The sequence below is a fragment of the Euprymna scolopes genome, chromosome 10, assembly GCF_053919585.1.
Source record: "Euprymna scolopes isolate OS-2025 chromosome 10, ASM5391958v1, whole genome shotgun sequence".
Lineage (NCBI taxonomy): Eukaryota > Metazoa > Mollusca > Cephalopoda > Sepiida > Sepiolidae > Euprymna > Euprymna scolopes.
Window position 1 is genome coordinate 59,395,718 of NC_136491.1, and position 25,434 is coordinate 59,421,151.

Genomic DNA, 25,434 nt, shown 5'->3' on the forward strand with positions numbered 1-25,434 from the left:
AATTCTAATCAGAAACGATATACCCTATAGCAAAATAAACATAACAACCAACACCCAAGCAATTGCTATTAATGCCACGCTACATAAACCAATGACGGTATGTTCACTATATATACTTCGAAATGATGACATAGGTAAAAATGAGATTAAAAGATTGATCAATTACCCAAACCTTCTGCCTTATTAGGAGATTTCAATAGTCATAACATACTATGGGGATGTAAAGACACAATAAAAAAGGCAAAACGTTGGAAGAATTTATCAATGAAATTGAAAACAATATATGCTTCCTCAGTGATGGAGCACCTACACACATCAACCCAACTGGTGGAAACCATTCAGCCATTGACCTTAGCCTGTGTGATTCATCATTATACATGGACTTAACTTGGAAAATATATGACGACACTTGCTGCACTTTCCGTTTTAACATCTCTGAATGACAAAAAACTTGAAAACCCTCTAATCATCAAACTAACAAACAGAATTGATTCATTATCTGAACACAAAGAATATTTATATGTTGGATCCCAAGTCACATTGAGATAAGAAGAAATGAAAGAGCCGACTTAGCAGCCAAATCAGCTCTAAACTTAAAGCCAGATACAATAAACATACCATATACTGACTTCAAACCCAAAATTAATCAATTTATTCATGCAAAATGGCAACGACAATGGAATAACAACATAAATAACAAATTATACCAAATCAAACACATACTGGAAAAATGGAGACAAACTCCCCCAAAATCCAGAAAAGAACAAGTCGTTATAACTAGAATCCATATTGGCTATACAAAACTCACACACTCCTTCATTCTAAAATAAGAACTACAACCACAATGCCCATTCTGCTAGAAAACTTGCACCATTAAACATCTTTTTGTGGAATGTAGAGCTCTAGATAATGCTAGAAAACAAATCTCAAACACAACAGCATGAAGAAACTTTTCGAAAACAACTTTTTAAGAGTAACAAGGATCTTTACAAAAATATAAACTATTCTCTGAATCAACCCAACTAAACCTTACAAATGAACATTTGAGGATATAAAAGCCTAAAAAGAAAAAAAAAAGAGATCATTAGATATTAAAACAAACAAAACTATTGAACTAATCAGAATAGATACTTGAAGACATAAAGTTCTTTCAATACATATAATTTTTTTTTAATTCTGGGTTTGCCATTAAATAACCTGAAAAGGGTTGATATGCCATTAAACAAAACCAAAACGAAACAGCAACTTCCAAAGTCATACATCATTATGGGAGACTTAAACAGCCATAATGAGAAATGGGGAAGTGAAAAAACAAGCAAAAGGGGAAAAACTATAGAAAATATAATAAATAACAAAAACCTATATCTCTTTAATGATAAAACACACACTTATTTACACCAAGGAACTGGTACATTCACATCAATTGACATTGTGTGATCCAACACTTGCCTTGGATTACAAATGAAATGTGGTTAGAAGCAAGAAAGACAAGTCTTACCGTGGGTGCTCAGCGAGTGAGTTCAGGCGAAGAAAAGGAAGAATAAACATGGCGGCCAGCATTTTTATTTCGTCCGTTCTCACGTAATCTCGTGTGATGAAGACGGAAAGGATAAAACGATGTTCATTTCTCGGTGCTGGCAGATTATTCCCGATCAGGCAGGAGAGAAGGCAACGAGAGTAGAGACAAAGGACTGTAGCGATAATCTTTCTTGAACATTCCGTTTGTGTATTTGTATACTTCATGAAATGTACTAGAAGAGCCATATGGAAGTGACCACTTTCCCATTACACTTGATAATAATGATCCAATTCCAGAAAACAAAATACCCCAATGGAACTTTCAGAAGGCTAATTGAAAAACATTCCAAAATTTATGCTGGACTAAACTAACATCAGATAATAATCCAAACCAAAATAATATCACTTATGTTTTGGGGAGGTAGAGCTTTTTGGAATGCATTCCTCAGTAATATTATACAGTGTATTGGTAAAATAAGTGATATTTTTTTTGGTAAAATATGTGATATTATTTTGGTAAAATATGTGATATTATTTTGGTAAAATATGTGATATTATTTTGGTAAAATGAGTGATATTATTTTGGTAAAATAAGTGATATTATTTTGGTAAAATAAGTGATATTATTTTGGTAAAATAAGTGATATTATTTTGGTAAAATACACTTTATAATATTGCTGAGGAATGCATTCCAAAAAGCTCTATCTCACCAAAACATAATAAACCCTGGTTTGATGAAAAATGCAAAGTAGCCATCAGAACTCGTCGAGCTATACTAAGGAAATTTAAAAAAGAACCAACTAAAGAAAATCTCGATGAATATAAAAACAGTAGAGCTAAAGCTCACAAAACCATAAAAGAATTGAAGCAAACATCATGGAAAAAATGTGCATCAAAAATAAATATAAAAAGTAAAAAGGTCTGGGACATGATCCGAAAAATCTCAGGGAAAAGTAACAGCAACCCTACTAAACACCTGATCTATAATAACCAAAAAATTACTAGCAAGAAAGAAATGGTAGATTGTCTTGCTGAAACTTTTGCAAAAAAAATCCTCCTCCAAAAATTCTAATAAAAAATTCCAAATTATTAAGGAAAAAGCAGAAAATGAACAACTCCAGTTTCAGACAAATAATACAGAAAAATACAACCAGCCATTCTCTAAAAATGAATTGAAAGTATTCCTAGGCATCATGTTGGCCATGATTAAATCCACTATCAATTCATAAAACAACTTCCTGATACGTCTACAGATTACCTACTACAAATATTTAATGATATTTGGGAAAGTAGCAACATCCCTGAAATATGGAGGCAGGTAATCCCTATACCTAAATCATCAAAGGACTCTACAAATCCCATGAATTACCGACCTATAGCACTCACTAGCTGTATTTCCAAAATAATGGAAAGAATGATTAACAGCAGATTAATATGGTATCTTGAAACAAATCTTATTACAGATTCAGTCAAGATTTAGGAATGAAAGAAGCCCCATGAACCACCTGATCTGGCTAGAAACCTTTATCAGAGAAGCCTTTATCAAGAAAGAACATCTTACAGCAGTCTTTTTCGATATTGAAAAAGCATACATCTCCGCATGGAGGCATGGCATTATAAAAGATCTACAAGAGCTTGGATTAAAAGGCAGAATGGCCATTTTTATCACAAATTTTATAAATGATAGACAATTTAATGTATGATTAGGTGATACTCTATCCATCACTAAAAAACAAGAAATGGGGGTACCACAAGGAAGCATCCTGTCTGTCACACTTTTTAGCATTAAAATAAATAACATTGTTAAAAATATAAATGTAGGAACAGAATGTGCCCTCTATGTGGATGACTTCCTGATCTGTTATAGATCAAAATATATTCCAAGAATAGAACGCCATTTACAACTGTGTCTAAACAAAATAAATGAATGGACAACAAAAAATGGCTTTAAATTTTAATTAGAAAAAACAAAAGCCATCCATTTCTGCCAAACCCGGAAAATGCACCATGACCCAATACTGAAACTGGACAATCTAATTATACCTATAGTTGATCAGTATAAATATTTGGGCATCATCTTTGATAAAAGGCTAACATTCATTCCTCATATCAAATACCTTAAACAAAAATGCAACAAAGCCATCTAACTCTTAAAAGTAATAGCTCACACAGACTGGGGTGCAGACAAAGACTCAATAATTAAATTATATAGATCCCTTGTCAGATCCAAGTTAGATTATGGATGCTATATCTATGGATCCGCAAGAAAGTCCTACATAAAGGAATTAGACACAATACATCACCTAGGAATAAGATTGGCTCTAGGAGCCTTCCCCACCTCCCCAGTGGAAAGCTTATATATAAACCCTCATTGTCACTTAGAAAAGAAAAACTAGGACTACAATATTATACAAAATTGCCTTCATGTCCAACTAATCCTGCCTATAAATGTGTCTTCCACTCCCAATACAAAAACCTCTTTGATACAAAAGAAAATTCTATAAAACCATTTAGCCTACATATGGAAGAATCCATAAATAAAGCCCAGATAGATATTACAACAATACACGAATCTGTAAAACTTAAATATACTCCCTGGCTGACAAAACAACCAAAAATAATATCAGACTTAATTAAATACCCTTAAACAAAAACCAATCCAATCATCTATCAAGAAAAATTCCAAATAATTAAAGATAAATATTCCAAACACTCAACAATTTATACAGACGGTTCAAAAGATGGAGATAATGTTGGATGTGCAGCCATACACAACAAAACAATCCTAATCAAAAGATTATCAGAAAAAGCATCGAATCTACATTGCTGAAGTATCAGCCATTGGTATGGCACGTGATCTTATAGAATCTTCTAAAGATAAACAATTCATTATCTGCTCAGATGCCAAATCAGTACTCGAAACACTGGAAAACAAGAAACCAATGAACCCAATAATCACCAAAACCCTAAATAAATTTGATGATATTCCTAATGATAAAAACATCCTTTTTTTTTGTTGGATACCCAGTCATATCAACATAAAGGGTAATGACAGAGCTGACAAAGCAGTGAAAGCAGCATTAAATTTGACCCCGACCAAAGATAAGATCCCTCATACCAATCTAAAACAAACCATCAACAAATATATTAGAAACACATGGCAAGAGTCATGGACCTCCTGTACTAAAAACAAGCTATACCAAATCCAGGAAAACATAGGAAAACTGAAACCAAACAAATGACCAGAAAGAAGGAAATTATAATAACATACCTCTATAAAACACTCCTACCTACTCAAAAAAGAAGCCCCACTCTGCATACCCTGCCAGGAACCATACACCGTCAATCATATGCGAAGACTTGAAAACAAACTGACTGAATCTATATAATGAAAAAACTGTAAAGGACATATTCACTCATGTAGATCCAACTACTATTCTCAAATATCTGAAGATAACAGGGTTACTCAACAAGATTAAAAAAAAAAAAGAAGCAATACCTTATCTAACTATATAAACATAGACACTGAACACCAGATACGTATATAAAACTTATAACTATTAATGTATATGAAACAAGACTCTGGCATTAAATGACCACATAGGTTGATATGCCATAAAACCAATCAATCAATCAATCATATAATTGGGTGATCCATTATTATAATGGATTTTGTTTAAAAAAATTTTCATTCATATTTTTTTGTATTTAATTGGATGATCTCATATTATATTAGATTTTGTTAACTAAAAATCCTTCATTCATTTTTTTTATATTTAATTGGATGATCTGTTATATTAGATTTTGTTAACAAAAAATCTTTCATTCATATTTAATTGGATGATCTCATATTATATAAGATTTTGTACACAAAAAAATCTTTTATTTATATTTTTTGTATTTCATTGGATGATCTGTTATTATAATAGATTTTAATAGTTAAATATGATGATTTCATATAAAAACAATTAATATTTTTTCGTATTTCATTAGATGATCTGTTATTATAATAGATTTTAATAGTTAAATATGATGATTTCATATAAACACAATTCATATTTTTTCGTATTTCATTAGATGATCTGTTATTATAATAGATTTTAATAGTTAAATATGATGATTTCATATAAACACAATTCATATTTTTTCGTATTTCATTAGATGATCTGTTATTATAATAGATTTTAATAGTTAAATATGATGATTTCATATAAAAACAATTAATATTTTTTCGTATTTCATTAGATGATCTGTTATTATAATAGATTTTAATAGTTAAATATGATGATTTCATTTAAACACAATTCATATTTTTTCGTATTTCATTAGATGATCTGTTATTATAATAGATTTTAATAATTAAATATGATGATTTCATATAAAAACAATTCATATTTTTTGTATTTGATTGCATATATTATAATCGATTTTGTTAACAAAAAAAAATCTTCTATGCATATTTATTTATTTTTTTTGTATTTGATTGGATGATAATTATAATAGATATTGATAAAATGATGAATAAAATTAATCTAAAGTTCAAAGATTAAAAATAAATTTTGTGAAATGCTTAATTTATCTTCCAGTCCTAGAGTAGTTAAAGTACTGAAATGGTTTATAACTACAATGACTTGATTAATCAATAGATTTGCTGATCAAAGCAACATGGAACAGATAGAAGTAGATTATCGGACGATTATTTTAAATAAATCTATTTTTTTTACTATGAAAATTCACTTAAAATGTTTTTTTGATCCACAATCCATCAAATCTGAAAATCAATTTCAATGGAAAATATTGAAAAAAAAATTTTTAAGGGAAAAACCTAAAAGAAATTTTTTTTTTTTTTGGTTCCAGAATATTTCTTGGGTCGCAGTTTAATTCAGAAAATGATTTCCTTTGACCCAAAAGAAAGACCAACTGCAAAAGACATTTTAAAGCACCCATTTTTCTGGAAACCAGATCAGCAGCTTCGGTTCTTCCAAGTAAGAATGTCATATTTTTCTTCTTTTTTTTTTTTTTTTTTCTTTTTTCTTTCTTCTTTTTTTGTGTACTTCTGCTATTGCAATCAGTTATTTGATGCAAGAATGGGAATGTAACAATCTATAATGTTTCAAATTTGTAATTCTTCATATGACATGAATACAAACTGGAGTATTCAGTTTATTTGGTTTTGATGGGGTAGATTGAAGCCTAATAAAAATTTGGATAAGGTTATTAGTCTTAAAAAAAAAAAGCATCTTTTTTCATCATTTAAATGGATGAAAACCAATTAAATTGTATTACAATTTTAGAATAAAGAAATGTTTTTTTATTTTCAATCTGAAAATTAATGAATTATTTTCTTTTTTGCTATTTTTGTCCTCATTAACATTGATGTTACTATAGCATTTCAGTTTGTGCTATCCAGCCTTCTTCAGGTGCATCAGCTGAACATGACATATTAATATAATTCTTATTGATTTTTTCTAAATCATAAAAACAAGAAACATCAAGATACACACAGATTTAACCAAAATCATATTTGAATGTAGGAAAAACGTCAGTCTACATAAACTTGAAATGTCTTACATCAGCAATAGTTTGACAATGTTAATAAAGCAAGTTATGGGAGGAGGGATGTTTTGAAAAGATTTTCACATAAAAGATTTTTATCGCATTAAAATCAAGTTGTTTTATAGCATCTCTAAATGAATTTTAAAAGAATCTTTTCAAACTGAACATTAATAATTTTAATAAAATAAAATCGTCAAGCAAATCTGATTTAATGTATTTGAAATTAGTTGGAGTGATTCTCAAATTCTATTTTTTTATGAAAGAAAATTAATTCTTACCTCTAAAAATAGCATTACAAGTTGATTTTTTTCTTTTTAGATAATTGTTATTTTATCAACTTGAATGAAAAGAGCTATGTAAAAGATGCTTAAAACCGTTTGAATTATGCAAATACCATCAGTAGTTCAAAAGTTATGAGAGTTTTAAGTGTCAGAATTTAGGCTTTTCCGTGGACATCTTTCTTTAGAAAAAGTGGGCTAAATTACGGACCTCAACATTTCAAGAAATTCGCTAATTTTGCCACCATTTATTGTGTGCTCTTTCTGATTATGCAGTCAAATCTGATGTATTACTTTACCATTAGTCATGAATTATAAATTCAGATATACAAATTTCAATTTTTTTAAACTGGCACATGGTATCATACAGTGAGTGTCTATTTATGAACAAAACTAAGTAGTATTTAAATATAGCTTTATTGAGAATAGGCATTTTCCTGCCTCCTCACCAAAGGAGAGTTTAATCTTGGGTGTAGCCATTGAATGACTAAAGAGCATTCATGGCCGGTATTTACTACTCCCTTCAAAGAAAAACAATGGAGTAGATATGAATTAATCTCAGAAATAAATCGAAAATTTTTCATATAGATTTTGGATTCTTGTAAAAGATAGAAATTCCCATAGTCGACCAGAATTTATGCATTTTGGGACCAGTCCAATTGTTAATTTTGTTAATCCTCTCTATCTGGCCCAAAATATACCCCTATTTTCTGCGATGCAACCATAAATTGTACTCTACATGAATCCTTGATGTAGTTTTCACAGTACCAGAATACCAGGAATCCTGATAAGCAACAACTATATATTCACCAGTTGATGGTAATTTTTGTCATTTCTATTCTGTTATTTTACTGAAAATTCAACGATGTAAACAAATAAATAAAACCGTAATTCTTTTACCTTGTTTCCACCTTAACATTTAAAATGATTACTTTTATAGGTTTCAGGGTATGCTGAAAACGAATATCGCATTTAAATTTTCTGCAAATAAGTAGTTTGTTTTTTTTTACATGGAGTTCACCACTTATCAAGGCCCAATGGCCACTCGGGGATAAGGGTTATTGTGTGTACAGTACTCAATGGGATAGCATAGCAATAGTATTGGAGAATTGATAAGGTGTCATTACTTAGGGGGGGGCGGTTCATCAGGAATTTGTTTGTGTTGGACTTGAAGACATCCAGGTTGAAGTCGGGAGGGAAACAGGCAAACGGAACAGAGTTCCACAGGCGTGCAGTTCTAAGAAAGAAGTTTTGTTCGTGAAATCTACGTTTTGATTTAGGCACAGATAAGGAGTGGGGAAAATTATTGACAGTGGTTTCAGCTAGACGGGTGTTTTTTGAAAAAGATTGGCAAGGGGGGGGACCAGAGAATGGAGCTCAGACGAGCACTTGCCATGGAAATAACGATAGAACAAAGACAGGCTCGCTACGTCTCTTCTGTGGAAGAGAAAGGGGCATCCCCCACTAAACCACAAAGTCTATTTTGTACTCCGTCAAGGCAGGATAGGCTGTTTTTAGCAGCTCCTGCCCAGATGTGGCAGCAGTACTCCATCTTTGGATGTACTTGGCTCGTATATATAGATAGAGAATTGCATCATTAGTGAGATATCTTCTGGAGCGGTAGAAGGATCCCACTATTTTCCCAGCGACCTTAGCCACAGACTTGATGTATGTGTTCCATTTAAGATCAGGAGTAAAGGTCAAACCCAGAAGCTTATCAAAACATGGGGCCTCCCCTAGATGAGAGCCATCAATTTCAATTGATGCCAGATGGGGATCAGAGCGTTTATGATGTAGAGATAGGAGCTTGGTCTTAGATACATTAAAGGTAACCAGCCACCTCTTTCCCCACTGTACCACACGCTCAAGATCAGAGGAGAGAGAATCAGAGAGAACATCATCATTTACGGCCTTTGATGTGTTGCCATAGATGGTCGTGTCATCAGCATAGATGTCAACGAAAGATTTTAGTATGTGTTTTGGGAGATCATTGATGTGGATCAGGAAGAGAGTTGGGCCCAGTATGGACCCCTGAGGGACACCAGCATTAATACTGTGGGCCTCTGATTTCTGCCCATCAACCACTACTCTTATGAACCTATCAGAGAGAAATGATTTAATGCTCGAGAAAACATTTCCAGTTATACCGTAGCTGGAAATCTTGTGTAGTAGGCCTTTATGCCAAACCTTATCGAAGGCCTTTGATATGTCAAGAGCAATTGCCTTAGAAATTAAGCCTTTGTCAAGAGATTCGCTAATCCTAGGAGTTATAATCGTTAGCACATCTGCTGTAGATCTAGCAGAACGGAAACCATATTGCGTGTTGCTAAGAAGGTTATTTCTGTTGGGGTGGTTGACTACTTCTCTATTTATTGTGGATTCCAGCAACTTACCCATGACACACAGGAGACTTATTGGTCTGTACTGAGAGGGGGATGACTTATCACCTGAATTCTTAAATACAGGGCATACTGATGAGGTTTTCCAGGGTATTGGGAAGCACTTTTCCTTAAGGCAATGCTTAAACAGTTTTGTAAGTATGGGGGCAAGTTCTGGTTGTAATTTTTTTAACACTATAATTGGAATACCGTCAGGACCAGTTGCTTTACTGGAGTCAAGGTTCTTGATTAGCTTGGTGACCTCATGCACAGATATTTGTATGTTGCATAGCGTGTTGTCTGTTATAGAAGGGAATACAGGGAGTTGATGGCCTTCGTCGCACAGGGTAGAATTTGCCGCAAAGTTTTTGGCAAATAGTTTGGCCTTGTCGGATGCTGTAATGGTTGGGATATAACACACGTTTCTGTTCAGGATCCTATTTGCCAGAACTGGTGGGAACCAAGCCACTTCTCAGCTACTTTGGATTTAACGGATTGAGCATATAGTTCTCTTGCATTTTTTATTACTCTTTTATTGCTGTTGCTGGCGGTCCTGAAAGCAGCTTTAGTTTCAGTGCATCTATTACGTTGGTAGCTACAGAAAAAGTGATTTCTGTGTGCGATGGCACCAGCACATTCAGGGGAGAACCATGGCTGGCTGTTAGGTTTTTGTTGGAATTTTTTGGATGGTATCAATTGGTCTTTGCCTACAAGTAATCATTCGATCGGGTCTGATATTATAGAGGACACACCCTTTTTAAACATGGAATGGAGAGGTAGATCAGATATGAATGTACAGAAGCTATCCCAGTTCGCCATAGAGTATCTGTATACAGTACGGTGGAGAGGTATGTCTGTAGATTTATTATATTTCATTTTTATCTTAACTGATACGACGCAGTGGTCGGAGGATCCCAGAGGAGATAGAATGGAACATGAGCATAGCTCAGGGGAAGTGTATAGAAAAAGGTCTAGAAGGCTTGCGTACTGACCGGTAGTATCGGGCACACGGGTGGGCTCGCGGACAATCTGAGTGAGGTCATAGGCAATGGCAAAATCATGACAGAACCTCCCCTCATCATCAGTCTTATTTGAGTGGGTCAGCCATTCCACATTAAGGACATTGAAGTCACCGCAAATGTGAATGTTAGCCGAGGGATGAGTAGACAGGATGTGGTCAATTTTCTCTGATATACTCTTAAAGACAGTGACTCCGCTGTTGTGGGGGGGTGGGGATAGAGAGCAAATATAAATGCGGTGGTGCAAGCAAGTGCAACCCGGAAGCACATATAAGGTAGATTAGGGTCTTCTCTGGAGATATCCCTGCCACATGGGAAGCCATCTTTAATGTAGGCACATATTCCATGCCCGTGGCGATCTTGGGGGTCAGATTTAGATGTTAAGTTAGAGTATCTATTAATTATGAACTCCTCTAGGGAGGTGGTCGGCCCTATTCCAGTTTCGCTTAGAAAGAATATGTCGGATTTCGTCTTCTGTAATTGGGTTTCAACCTCTGGAAGGTTAGAACGTAGACCCCTGATGTTGGAGAAGGAGACATGGTAGTAGGGGTCTATGTAGGAGGATGGGGTTCTAGGTTTATTTGTGTTTTCTTTGTTAAGATATTTCATGTTGAGGATTTTGGGATTTGTGAAACAGGTCAGCATACTTGGTTAGAGCAGAACAGAGAGGGAAAGTAAGAGAGGAAAAACGGGAATTTTTTTTTTTGTAGCACGTGATAAGGTAAAGCCGTAACAATTACCACCTAGTATGGCATCGAGAGGCCCCACCAGAGACTACTGCATGGTCCAGAATCCATTCACCAAATGGCAATACAGCAGCCCCAGTACTTTGCACCAGCTAAATATAAAAATTTTAAAAATCCAAAATTAGTTTATTTCCCTCCCTCTATAGATAAAAAATAGTACTACATCTCACTAGAAGTAGTAATATTTTTCATCTATAGAGGGAGAAAATTATATATGATATCCCCTTTAGTTTATAATATTTTATTCTTTCCTCTTATCGTCAACAGATAAAACCAATTATAATAGACAAAAAAGTAAAGGAAAGTCAAAATCATAGGGTTATGCTGAATTTATACTGAGTTGAAGATTATCGTTCATTGGTTTTGCGTGATGAAAGCTTATTAAGTCATAATTAATCTTTGAAATTAGGTTTAACTTTATTTTATGAAAATATTGGTTTGATGGTTATAATCATTGTAAATTTGTTATGATTTATAACAAATAACATAACAAATTTTAACAATCATAACATAAATTGACAATTATTATAACAATCATAACATAAATTGACAATGATTATAACTGTTACATGATAAGGGCTGTCCCCTTTACATGTAAGTATAAAAATAGAGAGATTAGTTAAAATGAAAATAAAATGAGAGAAAGCAGAAATCGAACCTTGGATATAAGTTTTAAAGAACAATAGGTTTAAATGGATTGTCCAGTAAATTGTTAATTCTGATGAAATAAATAATAAATAAACTATTCAATTGTTAGAAAGAATGTGGATAATAAAATATGGGTTAAATAAATTAGATATGTAGGTTGAATTCCTTTGTGGAAACAACAAAAGAAAAAATAGGTTATTGGGAAATAAGAATGTCGGAAATATGTAAGTCGCGCATGTTGGTGGCACGTGAGTTTTGCTCATGTGGCCGGACATACATGGATTTCTCAATATAGGAAGTGAGAGTTAGTTAGTTAGAGAAGCAGGGTGAGAAACTCAGAGAGCGTCTGAGGATTTGAACATCTAAAAGCGAGACGATCACATTTTGAAAATTAATATGTGAACCTTTGAATTCCTGAACGCAAAGCCACCAACCGGTTCAAGTGGAAGAAGAATAAATGTTCAATGTGTTTTATAACTCCGTCTCCTGTGTCCATCATTACATGAAAAAGGTATTTTCTATTTATGTGTACAAACTATTTGAAATTCATCATCTAAAAAATGTGTTAGAAAGTATGTGTCTATTTATGTTATACAAACACTCTCGTTCATACGAACTGTCAAAGCATAAATGCCAACCTGTCAATCCATCGGCATAAATGCAAACCTCTCAATTATCGGTCTGTCTATCTAGATATGAAAACACTTTCACAAAATGTATTTATATGCAATCTCGCTCAATTATAAACACCCTCTCTTTATATTTCACTAATGTGTTAATGTCTCTATATCTCCCATCCATATATCACAACAATACGAACACTTAAAACATGAACTCTCCTAAGACTGTCTATCACTCTAAGACAATTATTCTTACTTATAACATGAACAACAAAAGAACATTCATCATCTTAAGTAAGTATAATAAGCGAGCCGTTATATATAACATAACAATCATAACATAAATTAACAATGATTATAACAATCATAACATAAATTAACAATGATTATAACAATCATAACATAAATTGACAATGATTATAACAATCATAACATAAATTGACAATGATTATAACAATCATAACATAAATTGACAATGATTATAACAATCATAACATAAATTGACAATGATTATAACAATCATAACATAAATTGACAATGCTTATAACAATCATAAATTGACATTTAAACAAAATACTGGTAGATCATTACATTTGCACATGATTTTTACATTCATTTGATGTTTTTCTACTGGCACTTTTTTTTTTTTTTTTTTTTTTTTGAACCCTCTGGCAGGGTTTATGAGCTAGCATTTTTTTATTTTAACAAAGTGGACACTAGGTTTATTTTGAATTTAAAAAATTCTTTCAATTAAGTTTAAACAAATAACTGGTCAGGCTGTCTATTAGCTTCTTGAGACGAAATGCACCTACATCGATTTCCGGATTTGTTTTCTATTCTCTTTTGTAAAACTTTTATGTTCTACAAAAACAAAAACAACAGTCCCTTCCCCTTCCCCCCTCCTTTCTTTTTCCTTCCCTACTTCCCGGTTCTGGATATGACCTTAAACTATATCCGATGGTGAGGCCCCAGTTTGCGAGCTTTGGAGCCACCCTTTAATTGCCATTGCTCCCAGGCCCACTCTGACCCGGAGTGGTAGTACCTGTTAGGGTCCCAACTATGGGTTAAATAAAAAAATAAATAAATACATTCTATTAAAAAATTGTTCTTCACAATCTGATCAGATTCCACTTGACCCTGTCGGCAGGGCATCAGAATATGCCAACTACCTCCCTGCAGAGAGTAGAAATCCCTCAATGGGGCTACCTGTTGGCCATAGGTAGCGACCCGTAATACCTTTAGGACGGGATCCTGGTGGTTGAGAGACTTAGAGGTCAGGTTTTAGTACCCCCACTTTGGCCCTTACTGGGCTAGATGGGCGGTCGGAGGGGCCCGATCCAATCAATCGGCTGGTCATGTCAAGCCCCACCATATATTGCCCACTCCATAAACATATCGTTAACACAATATGCCTATCCCTTCCCCACAAATAACTATTTCCTAATATATGGTGGAAAGCGGTGGTTGATGGTCAATTGACAAAGTGAAATATCTATGACATGGCTGCAAACCCTTTAAATTACTACGTATCCTAGAGTAACATCAAAGGAAAACAGGTGCTCATGAATGATATCATTGTTGAGCCTCGACGAATGGGTTTCTCCCCAGGCACTTCCCATATAGGGCTCCGAGGTGGGTGGGGAGCAAAGATGATGAAAAAAACAATCTTATTTGATTATGGCTTTTATTACCCCCAAAACCTCTCAAAAAAGAAGCTTTTCAGATGTTTCCGACATTTCAAGTTCAGAGGATGAACAGAAATGCTCAACCAAAGAAAACTCAATATTTTTAGTTATGAAAACACTTGAAAAAAATGAAATAAATAAAATTTCACCTTATACAATGGAAAATATTTTCTTTCAAAAAATAAAACCCAAAATGATAAAACGACTGCAAAATAACACCATACTTATCGAATTGAAACAAAAAACACAAGCTAAAGAAATTCTCAAATGGCAAACCTTTAACAATATCAAAATTAAAACTTATCCCCACCCATACCTAAACTCCTCAAAAGGAGTCATTAGATGCAGTGAACTATCAAATTGCTCGACTGATGAAATTTTATCTAACCTTTCATCTCAAAGTGTTACAGAAGTAAAAAGAATAAGAATAAAACAAAATGGAGAAACCATATTGACAAATACATATATACACTCCTTTGACTCCACAAATCCCCCAAGTGAGATTAAAATTGGATACCTAAAAGTGAATGTTGAAAAATACATCCCAAACCCTCTAAGGTGCTATAATTGTCAACAATTTGGACATCACCAATCCAAATGTAGCAAATCATTAATCTGTGTAAGATGTGGTGAAAATTCAAAACATAGTGACTGCAAAAAAGACCCCAAATGCTCAAACTGTAGTGAAAACCATTCAGCTGACTTCAAAGGATGCAAAACATGGCTAAAAGAAATAACAACAATAAAGTACACCAAAAATATAACCTTCTTGGAAGCCAGGAAAATTATGAACGCAACCAGAAGTAACCAAGAAAGCTGAAATAAACACAAATCAAAATTGTCAAAGCTATACAAAAAATCCTCCAGAAATAAAAACTGAAGAAATATCTCAATTGATAAAAGAGATGAAAGACACAATGAAAGAAATTAAAACACTAATCTTGAACTCTGGAAATAATCAATCTACAAAAGAGAGTACAACAAAAAAAAAAAAACAGAACCAACAAACCAAAAAACTCAAATTAAATCAAACAAAGAAAAAGAAAAAAACTCACCAAATGAAAACAACCCTTATAAACAAATCAAATGAAACAACACCATCACCCAATAAAACAAAAACTAAAGAAAAAACAATTAACAAAGCAATATCTAGATCCCAATCACCCTCAAGAGGAGGAAACAAAATAGGAACACTGGAGGAGATGGTAGGAAACACCCCCAGACAAATAAAATGACAGACCACAATAAAAAAAAAACCCAAACTATCATTCAATGGGACTGCTGAGGACCTAAGGCAAACATAAAGATAACTAAACCCAAAACACCCAAATAACAAACTAAAATACAAAACATGACACACAGAATCATACCGGATAGAAAATATGAAAATGATAGAAAAAATGAAATAAATAAAATTTCACCTTTTTACAATGGGAAAAATTTTCTCTCAAAAAATAAAACCCAAAATGATAAAATGACTACAAAATAAGACAATACTTATTGAATTGAAACAAAAAACACAAGCTAAAGAAATTCTCAAATGGCAAACCTTTAACAATATCAAAATTAAAACTTATCCCTACCCATACCTAAACAAACAATATATACAAAGATAAATAATATAATCCAGTGGAATTGTCATGGTCTAAAGGCAAACCTAAATGAGCTCACTATTCTACTTGATAACTTACTTCCAGTAGTAGTCTGTCTTCAAGAAACCTTTATGAAATCGGATGACAATATAAAAATTAAAAACTACAATCAGTATAACTATATACACAATACTGGACACAGAACCTCTGGAGGTACATCAATCAATATATTAGAAATGACATACCCCAAAATCAAATACAACTTAATACTAAACTGCAGGCTACTGCAATAAAAGCAACACTTCATAAAACCATCAACATTTGCTCACTATACATACCCCCCAATGAAAGCATCTCAGAAACAAATCTGAGCAAACTAATACAGCAACTTCTAAAGCCATACATCATTATGGGAGACTTAAACAGCCATAATGAGAAATGGGGAAGTGAAAAAACAAGCAAAAGGGGAAAAATTATAGAAAATATAATAAATAACAAAAACCTATATCTCTTTAATGATAAAACACACACTTATTTACACCAAGGAACTGGTACATTCACATCAATTGACATTGTGTGATCCAACACTTGCCTTGGATTACAAATGAAATGTACTAGAAGAGCCATATGGAAGTGACCACTTTCCCATTACACTTGATAATAATGATCCAATGCCAGAAAACAAAATACCCCAATGGAACTTACAGAAGAAAAAATTCCAAAATTTATGCCGGACTAAATTAACATCGGTTAATAACCCAAACCAAAATTATATCACACATTTTACTAATACACTATATAATATTCCGGAGGAATGCATTCCAAAAAGCTCTACCTCCCCAAAACATAATAAACTCTGGTTTGATGAAAAATGCAAAGTAGCCATCAGAACTCGTCGAGCTATACTAAGGAAATTCAAAAAAGAACCAACTAAAGAAAATCTCGATGAATATAAAAACAGTAGAGCTAAAGCAAAACCATAAAAGAATCAAAGCGAACATCATGGAAAAACTATGTATCAGAAATAAATACAAATATAAAGAGTAAAAAGGTCTGGGACATGATCCGAAAAATCTCAGGGAAAAGTAACAGCAACCCTACTAAACACCTGATCTATAATAACCAAAAAATTACTAGCAAGAAAGAAATGGTAGATTGTCTTGCTGAAACTTTTGCAAAAAAAATCCTCCTCCAAAAATTCTAATAAAAAATTCCAAATTATTAAGGAAAAAGCAGAAAAGGAACAACTCCAGTTTCAGACAAATAATACAGAAAAATACAACCAGCCATTCTCTAAAAATGAATTGAAAGTATCCCTAGGCAAACCTCATGACTCAGCTGTTGGCCCTGATCAAATCCATTATCAATTTATAAAATAACTTCCTGATACATCTACGATTACCTACTACAAATATTCAATGATATTTGGTAAAGTGGCAACACCCCTGAAATATGGAGGCAGGCCATAGTAATCCCTATACCTAAATCATCAAAGGACTCTACAAATCCCATGAATTACCGACCTATAGCACTCACTAGCTGTATAATGAAAAGAATGATTAATAGCAGATTAGTATGGTACCTTGAGACAAATAATCTGATTACAGATTATCAGTCAGGATTTAGGAATGAAAGAAGCCCCCATGAACCACCTGATTCAGCTAGAAACCTTCATCAGAGAAGCCTTTATCAAGAAAGAACATCTTACAGCAGTCTTTTTCGATATTGAAAAAGCATACGACTCTGCATGGAGGCATGGCATTATAAAAGATCTACAAGAACTAGGATTAAAAGGCAGAATGGCCATTTTCATCACAAATTTTATAAATAATAGACAATTTAATGTACGATTAAGTGATACTGTATCAATCAGTAAAAAACAAGAAATAGGGGTACCACAAGGAAGCATTCTGTCTGTCACACTTTTTAGCATTAAAATTAGTGGTGGGACGATTAATCGGAATCGTTAATCGTAAGAATCGTGTATTTTGGGAGGTATCGGAATCGCATCGTTAAAAAATACCTTAATTTTCCGATTCCTTCATTACGATTCTTTTAGTCTGATGCTGAAAAAAAGAAAAAAAATTCCTGATATTTCTAACCGCAAGAGAGAAATAAAAAGAAACCAAAGAAATTCATTATTAACAGGGCAATGCTTAGTGCCCCTCCCTTACAAGGTTCATTCATTCAGATCTATTGTAATCAAAACTACAAAAGAGTTAACTTGAAAAGAAGTATGCAGGGCTCTATATTGCGAGTAAAAATAAAAAAAAACGCTTATCTTTTTGGCGATTGTTTTTTTTTACTGACAAATCTAATACTGAATGAAAATGCTTTTTCAACTTATATTTTCTTAAAATAAAACGAGCAAAGTCAAATTATTTAAACAGTAAAAGGTTTAATAGAACACTGTACTTTTTTTTTTCTTTTTTTAAAAGAAGACTTTTGAAAGAAATATCTCTAAAATGAAATTGATCACGTTGTATTATTTCGCAAAGTTTTGACAGTAGTCGGTTTCTTTTGAAGTTTCAAAAAAATCGACCCCATACCTATCTCTACCAAACCTAAAGTTATTAAATAATCCCTTCGTTAATTTAAGGGTAATTAATTCAATTCAGTCAAGTTTTTTTTTTTTCAATTTCATTGAAATAAAATCCATTATTTTTTTTTCTCCAGAAAATTTGATTATATTAAAAGCAGAATAATATAATCTTTTTTCTAGAATTTTAAATTGAAAATTAAAAGTGTTTTGCGCAGTTCTTTGCCGAACGAAAAAGAAATTAATATATATATTTTTAAAAGGTTTTGTAATCAGTTAATTTTTATGTCTAAATAATATTTACGATTAATTAAATAATTTCATTTTAAAAAGTATTTATAAATAGAATTTTACTAGTTGGCTTTGTATTACTGTACACATAGATTCGAAAAAGTTGTCAAAAAACAAATATATAACATCAAAGGCAAGATAAGTTATTTTTCTACCTAACTGGATATATTTTTCGGGTTTTTATTCAATGTAACATGTTTATTCAGCTCGAAAAGCATACAGTGTTTACCGATGTATTGGAAAATTCAAAATGGCGCCCGACACTCTCTTTAACACGGTAAGTTTGGGAAAAGATGTTATAAATAATAAACTATACAAAATACTGCTAGAAACTCGCTCAATATATGTTACCGTGACATATTTTGATATATATTCGGTGTTTTTTTTAATAGTATTTTGTCTAGTTTATTATTTGTAACACCTTTTCCCAAACTTACCATGTTAAAGAGGGTGTCGGGCGCCATTTTGAATTTTCCATTACATCAGTAAACACTGCATGTTTTTGAGCTGAATAAACATGTTACATTGAATAAAAACAAAAAAAATGTATCCAGTTTGGTAGAAAAGTAACTTATCTTGCCTTTGATAATATTTGTTTGTTATATATTTGTTTTTTTGACAACTTTTTCGAATCTATGTGTACAGTAATACAAACCCGGTTATTTTGTATCTACGGCGCCATGTCACGTGGTATATTGTTTTTTTTTTCATTACGCACGTTCATTTATAAATTATTAAATTAAATATTTATCTTTTTTATATTTAATTAGTATATATTTTCTTTCTCTTCCGCTATATTTTTTTTATTTAATTCATTAAATCTGTTAATTATGAGGACCAAAATAATGAATCGTGTGTATTTATTCTCTAATTTTCTTGTTTTTGTTCTGTTATATAAATTCTATTTTATTTGTTTTTTCTCTGAAGGATAAATTCTATTTTCTTTGAGTTTTTTTTTCTGTATTCCAATTAAGTAAAATAAATTTTGCTAATTTTTCCGTTTAGTTTACTATATAATAATTTTATTTAATCCAAAACACGACGGTGTAGACATAAAATATCTCTTCCAAAGTTAGGGAACATATTTGGGAACTACCGACCATAAGTATAAAACTACCTGGTATATTTCAAAACAATAAATTCCCTAGGAATCGGAATCGGAATCGTACTTGGTATCGGAATCGTTAATCAATATTTTCCTGGAATCGGAATCGGAATCGTATAAAAATTAGGAATCGTCCCAACACTAATTAAAATAAATAACATCGTTAAAAATATAAATGTAGAAACAGAATGTGTCCTATGTGGATAACTTCCTGATCTGTTATAGATCAAAATATATTACAAGAATAGAACGCCATTTACAACTGTGTCTAAACAAAATAAATAAAAATGCACCATGACCCAATATTGAAACTGGATAATGAAATTATACCTATAGTTGATCAGTATAAATCATATTCGATAAAAAAGCATCATATTCGATAAAAAGCTAACATTCATTCCCCATATTAAATACCTCAAACAAAAATGCAACAAAGCCATCTAACTCTTAAAAGTAATAGCTCACACAGACTGGGGTGCAGACAAAGACTCAATAATTAAATTATACAGATCCCTTGTCAGATCCAAGTTGGATTATGAATGCTATATCTATGGATCCGCAAGAAAGTCCTACATAAAGGAATTAGACACAATACATCACCAAGGACTAAGATTGGCTCCAAGAGCCTTCCCCACCTCCTCAGTGGAAAGTTTATATGTAGAAACAGATGAACCCTCATTATCAGAAGAGAAAAACTAGGACTACAATATTATACCAAATTGACTTCATGTCCAACTAATCCTGCCTACAAATGTGTCTTCCACCCCCAATACAAAAATCTCTTTGATACAAAAGAAAATTCTATAAAACCATTTAGCCTACGTATGGAAGAATCCATAAATAAAGCCCAGATAGATATTGCAGCAATACATGAATCTGTAAAACTTAAATATTCTCCCTGGCTGACAAAACAACCAAAAATAATATCAGACTTAATTAAATACCCTAAAACAAAAACCAATCCAATCATATATCAAGAAAAATTCCAAATAATTAAAGATAAATATTCCAAACACTCAACAATTTATACAGACGGTTCAAAAGATGGAGATAATGTTGGATGTGCAGCCATACACAATAAAACAATCCTAATCAAAAGATTATCAGAAAAAGCATCGAATCTACATTGCTGAAGTATCAGCCATTGGTATGGCACGTGATCTTATAGAATCTTCTAAAGATAAACAATTCATTATCTGCTCAGATGCCAAATCAGTACTCGAAACACTGGAAAACAAGAAACCAATGAACCCAATAATCACCAAAACCCTAAATAAATTTGATGATATTCCTAATGATAAAAACATCTTTTTTTGTTGGATACCCAGTCATATGTTGATACATAAAGGGTAACGACAGCTGACAAAACAGCAAAAGCAGCACTAAATTTGACCAATGATAAGATCCCTCATACCGATCTAAAACAAATCATTAATAAATATATTAGAAACAGATGGCAAGAGTCGTGGAACTCCTGCACTAGAAACAAGCTATTCCAAATCCAGGAAACCATAGGAAAACAGAAATCAAACAAAAGAATGACCAGAAAGGGGGAAGTTATAATAACAAGATTCCGAATAGGTCATACCTCTATAACACACTCCTACCTACTCAAAAAAGAAGCCCCACTTTGCACAACCTGCCAGGAACCATACACAGTAAATCACATATTAACAAGATGCGAAGACTTGAAAACAAACTGACTGAATCTATATAATGAAAAAACTGTAAAAGACATATTCACTCATGTAGACCCAACTATTCTTCTCAAATATCTGAAGATAACAGGGTTACTCAACAAGATTAAAAAAACAAAAAACTCTTATCTAACTATATAAACATAGACACTGAACACCAGATACATACATAAAACCTATAACTATTAATATATATAAAAGACTCTGGCATTAAATGACCACATAGGTTGATATGCCATAAAACCAATCAATCAATCAATCATTAAACAAATAATCTTATTTGTATAGGTAGAAGAGTAACTTATCTTGAATTTGGTAACAAATATGTGTTACATATTTGTTTTTTTTCTTGTTATTACCAAATATCCAAAAGTCAATCTTTTTGTTTTTAAATGTTTTAAATGTACATATGATTTATTTTAAATTCAACAAACTTCTATATGTATTATATATATATATTTTATCCAAGATTTTAATAAATTCATTGAGATTTTCATCTACATTTTTTACTTGAGTCCAAAATGAAAAAATTCAATAAAACGTTATTTCAAAAATTGATCAGACAATGCGTGTCAAGCCAACATCCACAAAATTGAAAAAACTTGTCCAGAGCATCTTTTAGTAATCAACTGCAAACTTTCTGAGAAGCAGCATGGAGATGTTCAGCAAATAGGTGCAAAAATGTATACTCAGGAAAGAGGCAAGTGAACTTTAGAACTTTGTTCACCATGATTGATCAAAAAATATATAAATTAGATTGAAAGTGTCAGTGCTAAATCTGGGAATGGGATTTGACCTGTGGCCTTAGTCTTTTGTTGTAAATGAGCAACTTCTAACATCTGTATTTGTTTTATTGTTTGTTCGTTTTTTATAAAGAAAAAAACAATAAAAGGATCGTTTTTGGAATCTGAAATTAGGCTAAAATTTTCCTGATTTCAGAACTGATTCCAATACTGAAAAATGTTCCAATTTTTCTGATTCTGATTGTCCCAACATTATTTGACCTTTTTCATTGTGGCTTGATCATGTGGTTTTAGGGATGTAGTTTTCATTTTTTCTAAATACATCTTCCTTTTCCCCTTGGAATTTTGCTTTTTAGAAGGGAAACAAAGAAGGGAGTGAAGATGAGAAGGCAATGGCTTAGCATGTCACTAATATATCTTTTCTTTTCACCTTATTGTACACTAAAACTCACAAAAGATGTATTCAATTTATTTGGCAAAAATTTAAACAGTTGTACTTCAATACCATGTAAGGAAATGGTGGTACAAATTTACTGAGAAGAGGAGACTGTAGTCGAGCACTGTCGGGTTCATTTATTATTTCACTCGGAAATCTATTCTAAGGTTTAGGGATTCTGATTGAGAGTGCAGTCCTCCTTCGGTTAGTCAAAATTGGCGGTGAAAAAGTTTCATGTAGTTTCTGCGTAGTCCTCTTTCTAGTGCAGGAGTGAATAAAAGGTTCTGAGGTATAGCATAATGTCACGTGAGGAGATTGTAGGCCAAAATCAGGTCACCACGTAATCATTGATGCTTAAGAGAGAAAAGGTTAATTTTTTTACGTCAGCTATCATAGGCAGATCCGATAGACCCTGCACCATTCAAGTAACTCATCTTTGAATTCTCTCCAAATGCTGGATATCACGTGTTAGATATGAAGAAAAGGCCTAGATACCATACTTTAACTGACAAGAGAGCTGTAATTAATTGGTTCTTCTTTGTTACCTTTTTTAAAGATAGGGCAGATTATAGCGACCTGCTAATCAGCAAGAACACCTCCAGTACTCAGTGAAAAGTTAAACAAGGCTGTTAAAGTTCTACTGGTTCAGATGCATGTAAAATTGCTGGATCTACTCCATCCAGAGTTATTAATATATAAAAACTGCTTCTTAACCTCATCCTGAGTGATGCCGATTGATTGCATTTATCATATGTAATGTTCTCTGCCGTCATCAATTTTAAATATGCTTGCAAAAATATCAGAAAAGAGCAATGCGTGCTCAATGTTTTCTCTTTCGGAATTATGCAAAGTTATGATTTGGGTGTTTAATTTTTTATTTCTTTGCAAGTGAGTTTAAAAACATTTCTGGTTATGAATAACATCAAGAGCAAACTATCTTTCAAAATTTTGTCTACTCGTGATGGTGAGAAGTTCGACATGATTACATTGTTTTCTGCAGACAACATAATGCACATCGGTCATGTAGTATTTCTCAATTTGCGTTCACAAAGAATCTTCTTAGTGATCCATGGGTTATGCTTGTGCTTTCAAAGATGCTGACATATAAAATGCAACCGAAATTTCTTTATTACTGTACACATTGTTTCGACAGTCAGATACTCAGTGAGGCTATGCCAGTCTTCTAACTCATTGTTAAATCGTGATTCATAGCAGCAAATTTTCTTCTTGGCTTATCTGAGACAGGAGGCAGTGCAAATGAGGTGTGCATGCAAAAGTTTATAACTGCATAATCACTCGTGACAAATGGAGGTAAAATTTGCAGAGAAAAAAATGGAACTAGGATAACAAGTGAACACAAGGTCAAACACTGATGACTTCTATCCAAATCTGGTTCTTGCAGATTTTGTAACATACTGGTATAGAAAACATTCTTCCATTGTGTCCAGAAGTGAATTATCAAATGTGTCATTGGAAATGCATAGATTTGACTGCCAGTCAATAGTTGGGGCATTAAAGTCTCCCAGTATGAGACAATCGTTCTAGCATTTGGAAACGGCTTTCATAGAATTAATGAGACTTTGGTCAACAGCATGTGCAAAAAAATTCCAGAAATATTTGCTCTGTCCATTTTACGAGAACAGCATCAAATTATCAGACATGCGAACATTAGGAAAAGGTTGAAGTTCAGATTACTTGTGCGAGGATCTTCTATCCAGCATAATGCCTCCACCTTTTCTTGTGATTTGTCGCAGCAAAATGTGTCTTTTTACTTGTGAGGATAACCAAGTTTTCGATATCCCCACCAGTTCTGTTGTCTCCTCTGCAATAATGAATTGAAGTTCATTCAATTTGCAGCAGATAGAGCAAGCGCTTGTTCAAATAATTTTGAGGGTATGATCAGGGTACTGTGATTTGGATTTTAATCTCTTTAGTTCTGCCAGAGAAGTTTAGAATCCTTGGAGAGAGTTATCTTGGGTGACGAAAGGAATGAATGCATAATCTTATTTCATATTCGCAAACCAGTTTCTCAAGCAGCTCTGCACATTTGAAACTTGGTTTTCAAGATTCTCGAACAGATTCATACTTTCAGACAAAACTCTTCCAAAAATCCAAACATTTGTTGTTTCAGTTAAACTATTTACCTTCATTTAGAAATGTCTTTGAATTGAAGTGGAAAATTTAACTTTTATAGAACAAAGTTGTTTAGTTGCACACCAATTGTGCAATTCTTTTCTTGTATAATAAAAAAAATTTCTATTTAATCTGATGAGAATCCAAACTCTCAACCAATCAGTTGGTCTAAACTTTAATTGCCTCAAATATGAATATTGTGAAAGGTTCACATTACAATCTAAAATATGATAGAGTATAGTTTGGTTATAGCAGTAACTAATGATAAACATTTATAAGCCTTACAATAATCCTTATCAGCTTGGCCTTCGGGACAAGATCAAAGTGTAGTATCTGTTCTTCAGATGCTGCACTTCTATTTCTTGTTCTCTTTCGGTGGAGGAGAAATCCTTCACGACTGAGACCATTTTTATTTTTGTACCTTTTCTCCACGTTAAAAAACGACCCTGG

General features: G+C 32.8%; 1 protein-coding gene across 2 annotated transcripts in view; it reads left to right on the forward strand.

Annotated features, from left to right (window-relative positions):
• The window catches only part of LOC145285998 (serine/threonine-protein kinase/endoribonuclease IRE1-like), a 266,385-nt gene that overhangs the window by 236,642 nt on the left and 4,309 nt on the right, over positions 1 to 25,434 (forward strand). For both annotated transcript variants that reach the window (XM_080134591.1, XM_080134590.1), the window contains exon 19: positions 6,376 to 6,503. In XM_080134591.1, coding sequence (XP_079990717.1) covers positions 6,376 to 6,503 — 128 coding nt within the window. The remainder of the gene's footprint in view (positions 1 to 6,375; positions 6,504 to 25,434) is intronic.